At 32.0% G+C, this 12,989-nt stretch overlaps 1 protein-coding gene across 1 annotated transcript; it reads right to left on the bottom strand.

The window, feature by feature from the left end:
• Positions 1–2,579: 2,579 nt before the first annotated feature.
• LOC129296684 (uncharacterized) lies at positions 2,580–12,500 on the bottom strand. The gene is given in 7 exon segments (XM_054935271.1): positions 2,580–2,901; positions 2,904–3,004; positions 3,711–3,907; positions 4,330–4,621; positions 7,074–7,304; positions 7,795–7,850; positions 11,002–12,500. Coding segments are annotated over 7 exon segments (2,211 nt in total). The 5' UTR covers positions 12,286–12,500; the 3' UTR covers positions 2,580–2,851.
• Positions 12,501–12,989: the final 489 nt, after the last annotated feature.

The raw sequence follows: 12,989 nt of genomic DNA, 5'->3' as shown, positions 1-12,989 counted from the left end.
TATTTCACTTGTTAGAGCTATTAAACAAAAATAATTGTCTCAAGTCATCCTTAATATTAAAATTGTAACATTTATAATTCTTACTAAAATCACTGCTATTCACATTCAACCATAAACCTCAAAATCAATCCATTTAATCATCATTATAACCTCCATTAACCTAAGCTAAACCATTAAATTTGAAATATATCACTACCAAGATCACAACTTACAATTTATCAATTAAAACCTAACTTTAATTCCTTAAATAAATTATTTGGGCAAATTTAAAATATACAAACTATTGTTTTAATATTGTTATTTGAGACTAAATAATCAATTGAAATACTCATAAACTCAAAACTTATCAAATTTTAGGTTTCCATCATCAAGAAATCAGAAATCAGAGAGAGTATTTAACTAAAAAAATATTTAAAATATTTATATATTCTTAAAACGTTTGAAATCACACCTAAAGTACCTTATTATTGAGCTTAGCTCCATAAATATCTCCCCCTCGGCGTGATGTTGCTCTCGCTCTCTCGCTCACTGCTCTGCCGCGAAGTCACAGACGCACAGGGAAGAAAAGAAACCGGATTGACAAGAACGTAGGCAATGACTATATTAGGACATAGTGGGCTTGGGCCACGTGCCACCCACTATGTGCATGCATTTCTTTTTAACTTAATATAATTTTTTGTTTGCCCCGCAAATTTTCTGACATGGCTTAATAAATCTTTAAATCGTTTTCATTTTTTTCAAGATTCTCATGAAATTCAGTTGAATAAACTTAATTCATATATTTTGCTCAAATATAATTTTTATAATATTCATACGATCAAAATCTCTCGAATATAGAAATAATTTATATAGTCTAATTTAATCTCACTTAATCTTGTTTACTTCCTTTTTTCTAAAGAGAAAAAATATGCATTGGAATGGAGACTTTAAAATTTAACTCAAATAAGGACATGGTAATTTAATTCTCTCATAATGTTATTTAACTTTTACAAATAAAAATTTGGAATATTACATCAAATATAAGAAAGTATATCCCAAAAATCAAAAGCGGGTTACCCAAACACACCATTTGGAGATATCATATTATCGGTTTTGATGCTACAGTTTGCAGTAATGTTTTGCATATTGTTGCTCTTTGCCACCTTGAGTTTCAGAATTAGTGTTTCCCAGCAAACTCAGTGATGGTTTGCCCTAGTAATCACTAGGAACAGCAGTGTCCAGAAAACCAATAAATGAAGAACTTGGAAGGTTTTGCAGATTCTGCAGTGATGGCTGGTCGCTTCTCTCAGGTACTGACCCTCCAATTTGAAGATCCTCCACTACATTTCTTGTCTGAAAGGAAATTTGATTGCTGCCTCTCTGACCAATCTGGATGGGACTCGGATCATTTACTTCTGAAGACGATTTGAATATCATTGAATCAAAGTTGTTCAAGTTCATGGTGCTTGAATCAATAGTACAGGGATTTGAATTTGAATCCTTCAACCACACTAATGATTACTCTAGTCCCACGTATCCAAAATCATTATAGGTGTAGTAACAAAAGTTAATTACACTTTTTATACTTATCTAATCTTGTGCATTAGGTGCCTTCTAAAAGTATACTTTGATTCACTTTATAAATTACTTACTGATGATATTATTTTATTTTAAATTAAAATCTTTCAATTATCGTTAAAAAATAAGAGGGATGGAAAAAAATAATATTATATAATTTTTTTTATTTTTAAATTTGAGGATCATATTTAAAATTTTGTTTAAACTTAAGCTTGGAGCCTGCAAAGTTATAGATGATTGATGTTATGATGTGACAAAGTCAAAGTTGATGTTGGGAATGGTGACGATTCCTTCAATTTCAAATGTTGGTGCACAAACACCGTTTGTAGTATTTTTTTTTTTTTTGAGTTAGAAACTGAGTATCATGAACGAACAAGAAACTAAAAGCAGATTAAAGGGAAAACCTAAAGCCGTATGTAGTATTGGATATTGCTACAATAGAGTCATGATCAATAAAAGGTCAGTTAGCACGGACAGAGAGATTCATTTTCTTCGTTTTGAAGAGTTGCAACTAACACACACGTTTTTTGCATCTCCAAGTCATGGCAAGCGAAGGAAAAGACATGCAAAAGCGAGTCATGCCTGCATGGTCAAACTGGGACGCGCCTTTCGACTTGGTTTTCTGCCGCATTTTACCTTTTTTGGGGGTTTTTTTTTTTAACTTTTTGTCAAACGCTCATCTGGTCTTATATACAAGGTGTTTTTTTTTTTAAAAATGAAGTTAGTCCAATTTATAAGGTGTTATATTTAAATATCAAATAATATTTTCCTTTTATCCCTAATTTTTTTTTTAATAATGATCTCGTGCATCACACATCATTTTGTGCATCGCAAAGATTCAAAAAAATTAAGCTGTATTATCCTTGGCTCGTAAAGTAAGGTGGCTTGGTGTAGATTAATAAATTATACGTATAACTTATGTATGTTATGCACATTTGTTTCCTTTGCTCAGCGTTGATGTGACTTGTTTGAGCAAATCCTGTTGAAAACAACAACTTGAAATAGTGCCAAAGAAGAAGGCATTTGTCGACCCAAACACTTGGTATATCACTATACAATTAGACGCCACGGATGTACACGTCTATGAAAAGAAGAATACAGAAACAATCTAAATAACTTTCTATTTTGCTATCGTATTGATTCTGAATTCTAAAGTATCTCTGTTGGGCTAAAAATAAAAAATCTGAAGTATCTCTATTTGGACTGTGATCAACATTTCAAAATCTGGGACAATAAACACTCGATAAATTCAGGAAGCTTTAAAAAGCTGATTCAAATGAGTGCACCCTATTTGTCAAGAATTTATTGACCAATCATAGTTTTGATATGAGATGCGAACAGGCCACCATCACCTAAGATATGTGTCAAGAAGCCTGCTTTAGTTGCATCCAAGTAGTGAATTGCCCACTTCAGAATGTCTTTCCCTTGTCCAAAATCCATATCATACCTGGTAGTTAAATAGGATTTTGCTTAGAATCCAAACTAGTTAAAAGGATTGGGTTTCAATAAAGTTCATTAGACTAGATTTTTCTTGAAATTATATAGGCTTCTTATTATCTTTCAAAATATACAACTATATTTTCCCCAAAAAAAAAAATAATGGATCTTTTCTAAGTTTTGCTAAATTTCAAATATCTCAATACTATTTTCAAAATCTATACAAACTTCTCTCAAGAACCTCCGCTTTTTTATGAAATTATATGGCCCTCCAGAAGATATTTGTATATATTTTGAAAATAAAGATGTTTGTATGATTTTTTTACACTTTGAATGAGGTTTGTGTTAATTTTGAAAATAGAGGGAAAGTATGTGCACTTTAGAACTGCATAATTATACTTTCTAGAAAAAAATATAATATGTTCAATTATGTAGTAATGTCAGCCAAAAGCATGTAATGCGAAGCTCTAAGAAAAAGAATGTACACTCTTTTTCTTAATGTGAAAAGCTTGAGCTCCAGAGTAAAACAATAGACTATAAAAAGTTCCACCTTTTCGGGAAAGTTTGAATTCTCCACCTTTAATTTTCTCAAAATTTGTATTGAACAACTTTATTTTGTACGCACAGATCTTCATTCTCTGTGTCTTTGCCCAGCAAAGTATAACTGAGATTCCTACTAACTGAAAATGAATGTTAAGGGACTTTTAAACGCTTACCACTTGATAATACGTGTGAGATAAACAGTCCTCTTCTCCAGATCCACTTCTGCACCACCTTCTTCAAAGAATTCTCTTGTAGCGCGTCTTAGTTCTTCTACAACTCCATGGGTTGAAAAGAACCTTACCTTTGGGCTCGACTTTGTACCGCTACAAATTCCAAAGTGAATCAATGGATTCATCTTGACAAGAGCAAACTGCAATTTGCTGGAACAAGTTAATAACCTTTCTCCATAATCAATCAGATTATGGATACGAGGGACCAAGGAACAAGCTAAAAACCTCAGGAGTCAGGATGTCTTAAAATCTGAAGGTAGGAAGAAAAATTGTAGCTTCATTTTTCTTTTCTTAAAAAAAAAATTCCAGAAAATAGGCACCCTCGTCTTTCGTTAACTTTTTAGTCCTTCAGTTTGTCAAAATGACGTAAAACCAAGTTAGTAACCCCAATTAAATTCAGGTGTTTAACAAATTAAAAAAAAGAACAAAAGAAAAAAAAAAAACTAGAATGAGAAAAAAATCACTGCCAAACGAAATTGAGGTCCATAAACTTTTGGAGGACCAAATTTAGAACTTTATAACCTTGTAAGGACAGAGTGATTTATAATTGAATACTGTTTACCTCTAATTGCTTGTGTCCTGAGCGAAATGTCTTCAGCAAGGAATACGGTGCCCTCCGATTACATCTGAGGATACCGTTTTTAATGGAATTGAGGCAATAAGGGAGCCCTCCGACCACGTACTGGAAATCAGAGTAGAAGAAATTCCTGTCCAATACAGTCTGCGGAGACCCTACTCTGGTAAGAGCATGGATGACCATGGCATTGTACAAGTTCATGAAAAAAGCAAGCCTCTCGTTTTCTGATAGTTCCAAGAGGTTAATTCGTTGAAGATCCTGGGCCGCAATTACATACCTGGAATTAAAAAAAGAGAGGAATAGACCAAATTTAGACGTACGAAGTTCACCTGACATCAGAGAACACATTATTTCAATTTCTCAGTAAGTATAAAAAATCCACTGTTAGAACTACGGGTTTAATAGAAATAAACTCCAATCTTTACCTAAACTGAACAAGAATCTCTTACAATTTAGATAGGACCAAGGGGGAGAGTCTCCAATCTCCAATCTCCAATAAGTAGAAAATGAGATATTCATGTCGTATCCTCATGAAAGAGTCTTACAAAGATTATATAGCATGCAACTGCAATTCTACGGTTAAATGACAGCAAAATAAACTAATCTCCTGTTTAAGTGACAACTCAGCATATTAGGATAGGAATCTGAAACTGCAACTATGTAAAGTGGACAACACAGGGTAGAAGTTATTCAACATGTATAACTTCCTCAACAACAGAATCCAACTTTGGGTTTGGGCTTGCGTGTTTCTTGCGCCTTTTATCTACTAGCAAGGGTCTGCTATCAGCCACCTTGTTGGTTTGAATAAAATGAGTAGTTCTGCTAGGATATTTACGAGTTATGATTGCATGCTATGTGCCAAGCACTCATGCAGAAACATGTGGCGTGTCTGGGTGTATTTGCATGATAAAAAGTAAACAATTAGTACAGGCAACGCAGAACTCAGGTTCTTTGCAGGGACTTTCAATAAGCTATCTATCTTCTTTGAGCAGTTGTATTGGAAAGAAACTTTAGCTTTCCAGATCCTGAGAATTATATATATTGCAGCTGAGGTGCCTCGGTAAAGGGGCAAAAACAATCAAGGTTTCCTGTTATGTGTAATAGGAGGGAGAGATGGGGAAGCAAAGGTTGAATGATAATTCTCCTTGTTTGTAGAAACTTTTGCCTCCAAAATCCCTCAAGTTGTAGGAATGGTTCAATTTTTCAATTTCCTTCCTCTTCCCTCCATTATCCCTTCATCCTAGCACCAACCCAAAAGAATATAACACCACTTTCCCCAAATCGAGGCACTTTTCCGAATAGACTAGAAGAAAGTTTCAAATCGCATGAGCACAAAACAGAGAAATGAAGGGAAATCCAAATTCAACTGTGAAAAGGAACATTTACGATTCATAAATTCAAGAAAAAAGTTTAAAAGCAAAATTAAATTCAGAAGTTGCTGCCTAAAATAAAAACAGCATACTTCATGGTTTTAATCTTCAAAGTGATGGGTTTAGCATTAAATTTTGATCGCCAATTTAATGCTTTCAGAAAGGGACATCCTCCAACTGGAACACCAACAGTTGGTAATATATAAATGAGCAAAAGCTAAGTGGAAATCCGGTATTAGACAGAGACGAGGTTGTTAATCCATTCATCGTTCATTCTCAAATAAATAACAATAAGGGGTTTTCATTTCCGAGGAAAAATAAAAACCAGGAAATCAGGAGGAAGCCACGGAGGATCAGGAAATTATTGAAATTAATTTGAACTACCAGCGGAGCATGGCAGATGTGCAAGGAATAATCGATCACATACCACAGGAAAGAATTTCTACTCTTCGCTCAAAATTTTTACTAGATACATAAACAGTCAAATTTTTACTAAAACAGTCAAATTTTTATTAGATACTTCTTCCATTTTAAATTATAAGATATTTTTTAAAAAATTTTGACGTCTCAAAATATAAGCCTCTTTAATAAAAATAAGATTTCATTAATGATATTTTTTTAATATTATCATTCCCATTATATTCTCTCTTTTTAATTTTTATAAATAGAGTATTAAATGAAGGACATTTTAAAAAATTTATATTTTTATTTTAAAAAAATAAAAAGAAAAATGACAATAAAATTTCTCTTAAATATATAAATGACAATTTGGTTCATCCAAATGTCATAATGCCATTGAAGTTTCAAAGATTTTTTTGTCATTGATGAATTTATTTAAATGACCAAATTACTCTTGTTGAAAATAAAACAATTTACAAGTTTTGTTTAAATAGTCATAATTTTTCTTCTTATATTTGTAACAATACAATAGTAAATCAAGAATTTAACATACAAAATTATAATTTGTTGTTGTATTGTTGCAAATATAAAAAGAAAAGTTGTGATTGTTTAAATAAAACTTATGAATTATTTTATTTTTAACAAGAATAATTTGATATAAATTCATTAATGACAGAAAAGTTTATAGAGATTTTAATGAAATTATGATATTTTAAATGACTGAATTATCATTTATATAATTTTTAAAAAATTATTATTATTTTCTCAAAATAAAATTATAAAATATATTTAATGTGCGTGCTCGTGTGCGCATTTCATTTTGCCGTGTCGATGTGTCCATGGCAGCTAATGTGCAGCATAGTATGCTGTTATGCTCAAGAGTCAAGACCGCATTTCATGCGCATACAAATTATTCCAAAAAATAAATAATTTAATGCCATTCTGAAGCATAAAACTAACCTGCGAAATTCTTCGCTTTTGCCAATGGCTGCATAGTCAAGATATCGTCTGTCATCAGAAGCATAAGATTCGAGGATGGCAGACATAAGCTTGGTAAGCCTTTGGCATACTGCAACTGCAGGTTTCGGTTCACTATCATTTGTGATGGCCCGGAAATTAAAGCAACCGGTGATATATGGTTCGTGCTCAAGGAAACGGTAGAAGTGGTTTCCATCCTCAAAATCATCTTCCCTGCATTAGAAGGTTGACATTGACATGAAGAAACCTCCCAGAGAATAGTGTGTCATATACTTAGGAAAAAGACGTATCATTTATACTTTTGTTATTAGATTTTTCAATTAAAACATGATAGTATATAGTTCTTTACTATAATCCAATATTGCAGACAAGTTTATAGTAATCATCAATTTCAATATATCAATTCAATATAAATTACTAAAAAAATATAGAGAACCACACTGTTCACAAGACAAAAAACATTTGTTAATCATGAGATTCATATTGGGCCTTGTGCATGTGCGAATACACAAGAACCCCATTAGTTACTTATATAACGTATGGTTCTGTAATGAAACATATCCTTGTTAAATTATTATTAGAAAAGAATACTGTTATATTTCGATTGAAGAATTTTATAGCGAAGATATAAATAATTGAACTTTGATCTAGTCTTTTACTAATAGGTGTCCACTTTCATTGCTTTTAAAAGTTATTCTCTCACCCGAAAACGTGATGAATGAAATGCTTCTTGGATAACTGCTTTCCGATCTCAACAGCCTGATAAAAGTTCAGAATACAAACATTTAGTGGAAGTATAACAGATTTCACAGTTGAACAAACAAATATCGGAAACGTTTTTGTTTAAAGTGTCACATTCGACCGATATAGAATATCAAGAAATTAGTCAATTACTATTACTAGTGGCAAGGTCAGCTCTTACGAGGGAATGTTAAATAGGGATAGATATCTGTGTAGGATATGAAGAAAAACATGTAATAATTCTAATATTGATCTATTCTCTCCATTAAAAAATATAAGGTATTTTTTTAGGAGTTAAATATTAAAAAATATTAGGCATTTTTAGTTTTTTGAAGTGTAATCATTGTTTTTTTTAAATATCCCTGTTAATGAATGACTTTATATTTATTGTAGAATGTTTAATAGAAGTAAATATGAAAAAATAAGGTTAGTTTAAAAATAAATAATTACTTTATTAAAAGATAAAATTTAATTAAAAATATTTTATATTTTTAAATGAAAGGCATATATTTTATATATTGTATAAACTTTTTGCAAAAGTTCATCACTGGGATTTATTTTTCATTTTTGGGCCATCAACTGAAAGAGAAAGGTGGACGGCGTGCATAGAAAAAGGAAAATCAGAAACTATCCATCCATCCGTCATCTATCAATAAATTTATATATGATGCAATGGCTATGAAAAAAGAAAACAAGTGAAAGTTGAAGTTTGAAAAAATATTAAGAGAGCCGTAAACTTAAAGTGCAAGGAATCGTGAATCTATGTCATCATTTAAATCGCAATTAACATGCACATTTATTCAATACTTTGAATATATATATATATATATATTGAAAAAAGTTAGATCAGTGTTACTTGCTTTTATAAAAAAATCAAAATTTTAATTTGTATAATATAATAATTTTAGAAACTACGATCCTAAGCTTATCAGTTATTTGTGTGATATGATACAAAACAAAAACAACTATTTGCATCATATTGACATGTAGTTTAACAGATCTTTCCTCCAAAAAATAAAAAGTGAAATTTTTCTTTGGGGGGGGGGGGGGAACAAAAAACAAAAGCAATATATAAGTTTTTGGAGTTTTTGGGCCAATACAAGTTATCAGGAGTTAGGACACTGGGAAGTTTCCGTGACATACCTACTCCGGACAGATAGAAGCAGAACAATATAATAACGAGAATCAATCATATTTACTTGTGAAATCTCACGTTTATTACGATGGTCCATTTATTTGAATTACCTTATTCTATATCATCAATTTAAAAAGAAATAAAAAATTATACATATATGGATATAATTCTCTGTCACTTTTCATTCCCTCTCTCAGTCCCTTTTTTACCTCTAAACCCATATGAACATAATGCATCATACATTTAAAGGAAAAAAAAAAATCTAGTACTCATTCTCTTGCCCTTACAAAATGAAACAGTGAAGACGTATATATGACATTTGGATCATATATAAAGAATTATTGATATTTTAATCTCTTGGAATAATAAATATCAACAATTTTTCAGTTTTTGAAATAGGGGCTAAAATGTCAATAACTCCTCTACAAAGAATCAAATGTCACTCTTACTAAATCAATCAAGGTCACCCGTTCACAACCACATAACAAGTACAAAAAAAATGGTTCAGCGATAATATGATAAGATAGATGTTAAGTAAAATTTTATTCGTTACCACATTATTGTCATGTGAAAACTAAATGACATTCTGCCTATATTGCATGTTGAGACAATTATGAACTTTCATATTTTGAAGCCGCTGTTTCTCCGCTCCAGTATCATAATTCGTTAGACATTAGGCTCTCGTGCGTGTCATTATTGCTGTTCGTGTTGGGCCTCTGGAAAAAGAATTTTTTATTTTTAATCATTTTTATTAAAATAATAATAATCATCACGTTATATATAAAAATATAATGCAAAATATTATTATATTATTTTATTAATTATTATCATTATCATTAATTATTAACTATCACCTGACTATCATTCATTGTGGTGGTTGAAAATATTTTTCTTTTAACGTAATCCGAGTGCATATCTATTTTTTTTTAATTTTACATAAAGTTTTATTTTAATTTTTTAATTATATATTTTTTTAATCATTTAATTCTAATAATATCAGTTTTATTAACAAAAAATATATATGAAACTTTTAAATATTAATAAAACGTTCTCAAATGTTCATATTGTAAATTTAAAATTTTAAAATAATAATAATTAATACAAAAATAATTATTTAAAATTAACGATATTAAAGTTAGAGAATTAAAAAATATTTTATGAAATTAAAAAATTAAACTGAAATTTTATAAAATTAGATGATCAAATAAATACTTTAGCCTTCGAGTATATCATATTAAATAAATAACAAAAAATAAATATTTCAATACTACACATCATATACACATAGTAACTATGCTACTTAGTTAAATTAGTTAGTCGAAAAAACAAATGTTTTAACTAAATCATTAAAAAAAGAAATAAATTAAATATTAAACAATTAAAAAAATATTTAAAGTAAGTTTCATAAAAAATGAGTTAATAAATAGTCATATTTAATGAAGAAAAAGACGACCCTACAAACAAAATGTTGCAATCCGACATTGTGGTCAACTTAAGCAACCAATCACTGATTGACAATCAGTGAAACGCGCATAACATAAATTACATAATGCAATGACAATGAGTTAACATTCCAATATTTTTTACATTTTTTTTAAAATATGTATTATTATCGTTTTGTTTGACACAAGAGGCTATCATCCATAAAAGATTCAAACCCTCCGAATTTGAAATTGGTAAATTTTACTATAAATTTTTTTCTTTTTAGTATTTTTATTCATTTTATTATTTTTTATAAAATATAAAATTTTCTCCCTTTTTCTTAAAAAATAAAACTTCACATAAATTCAAAGGATTTAAATTCCATAAGTAAAATACTAACTTACCAAAGGTTAAGAAGTGTGAGGAATTAGTATATGCATATTAATGTCAGATATTCATTTTAGAAGCGTGAGGAATTAGTCTATGCATATTAATGAAAAATTAATTCTATTTCTGTCAATTAATTGGTTAAAAAAAAAAAGAATTGACCCCAACGGAACTAACAGGAATGGAAAAGAACTAAGCAACAACGACGGATCATGCGTGGCGTACCTTCTCACGGCCGCAATCCGTGTGGCGAATGAGCACCTCCACTAATTCTGCCGCAGAAAAGCAGTTATGGATGATTTTCATCTTCATCGTCATCACACGGTCCTGAATGGGTAATTTCTGCCTCAGAACCTTGACGTATCCCACCAACTCGTCCGTCCGATCATCCGCGTTTGCATAATCGAAACCGTACACTGGCGGTGCAGGCGCGTGATCGGGACACTTCACGGTCATCACCTCCTTCCACAACTTCTGCTCGAAAACCCCAATATTCCTCAACGAATTCAACGCAACCAATCCACCAAACAGTTTCTCGTTGAAGAATATCGCCGGCACCGCTGTAGTACCCGTCCTCTCCCTCAGCTCACTCTCTCTCTCTGGGTACACATCGACGTTGATCTCCACGAATTTCAGACCCGTCTCTCTAAAGAACTTCCTCACCGCCGTGCTGTCCCTACAGTTCGACCTCGAGAAGAAGCTTATTCTTCCTTTCATTACCTGCTCGTCGCTGGTTTTTTCCTTCACCACGACCTTGAGACCAGAAAGATTGAATTCCATGACTCTCTGTTTATTCTTCTTCTTCGACTCCTCATCGTTCTCGTCCATCAAAGACGAAATCCCTCTCGCGATCGCCACCGTACGCTGCCGGAAGAACTTTCCGATGGCCGGCATGTCGACGACGGAGAAACTCGTTGTGTCATCGTTTTTGGCTGAAGGAGGATTTTCGATCCCCGGAGGCGTTTGCGGCTTCGGAAGATTGGAATGAGGCAGCACAAACAGCAGATGGCCGTTGATATTATGATTGGTGTCCGCAACGTCGTCGTTTTGGGCCGTCGAATTCAAATGCTCCTTTCGTTCGTTTTTCAAATTGATTTCACTATCGGCGGAAACAAGATCACGCTCATGAGGGACGTTATCGCTTTGAGTCGTAGATGGTGGAGAATTCGAATCCTTAGCTCGTTCGTTTGTGAGATCAATTTCATCATCGGCCGAAACAACGTCAAGGCGAGGCCGAACGTCATCGTTTTCGGTCGTCGACGGGGGAGAATTCTCGGAATGAGGTTGGGTAATTCGTTCTGTTTCGCCAGTGATAGTTGTTTCAGGGTGAGTAGCGGCTGATCTGCTGGCGTGAGTATCGGCGGAAACAACATCAACGCGAGGGAGGACGTCTTCGTTCTCTTTCGCCGATGATTCATCCGTTTCTGTGGATGTTATAGCGGAGCGTGATTTCTTGGCTAATTTGTCCAACTCTTGAGGATTCGGAATGCCTTCTACCTCGGAACCCATTTCGGTAAAAGAAACTCAGTCACATAAAACCATGGAGAGAAACAGAAACAGAATGAAATGAAAAGAGTGAGGACGAGGAGGAGGAGGAGGAGGAGGAAGAACAAGGAGAAGAAGAATGAGGAAGAAGAGGAAAGAAGTTGCAGCGAAGAAAACAAGAAGTGGAAATGGATGGGTGAATGAGACGGACGATGAAATCGGAGGGGTTTAGCTTTTATGGAGGAAATTTAAAGAAATGGGAAGAAGATTGAGTGAGGTTTAGTGGAAGAATGTACAAGAAGAAGAGGTCAAAGACAATTAGCAATAAGACATATATAATCTTTTTTATTTTTTTTAAATGATGAAAAAAATATAACTTTAGATTTTATATTTTGTTTAAATTTTATTATAAATTTTTATATTTTTTTATTGTTATTATAGATTTTTATATTTTTATTTTTTGATTCCTTAAATCTTTTTTAACGATTTGAAAAACTTATAATATTAAAAAAATATATTAAAATTTATAAAAAAACTTAAATAAAGAACAAAAAGCAAATGGATAAAAAAAAGAGTAAAAGGTAAATTATCTTTTGTAAAATCTTTCAAAAGCAACAACCAATTATTTTTTTATTTTTTATTTTTAACAAGAAAAGTCTGAAACACATTGGAATGAATGAATTACCGGATCGAGTGGGCGGTGTTACAGATTTTGAACCTGAACCAAA

This window comes from Prosopis cineraria, unplaced genomic scaffold (assembly GCF_029017545.1).
Source record: "Prosopis cineraria cultivar Desert tree isolate PC_DT_omini unplaced genomic scaffold, ASM2901754v1 PC386, whole genome shotgun sequence".
Lineage (NCBI taxonomy): Eukaryota > Viridiplantae > Streptophyta > Magnoliopsida > Fabales > Fabaceae > Prosopis > Prosopis cineraria.
Note: the sequence above shows the minus strand (reverse complement) of the source record. Positions and strands in the feature narration are given on the sequence as shown.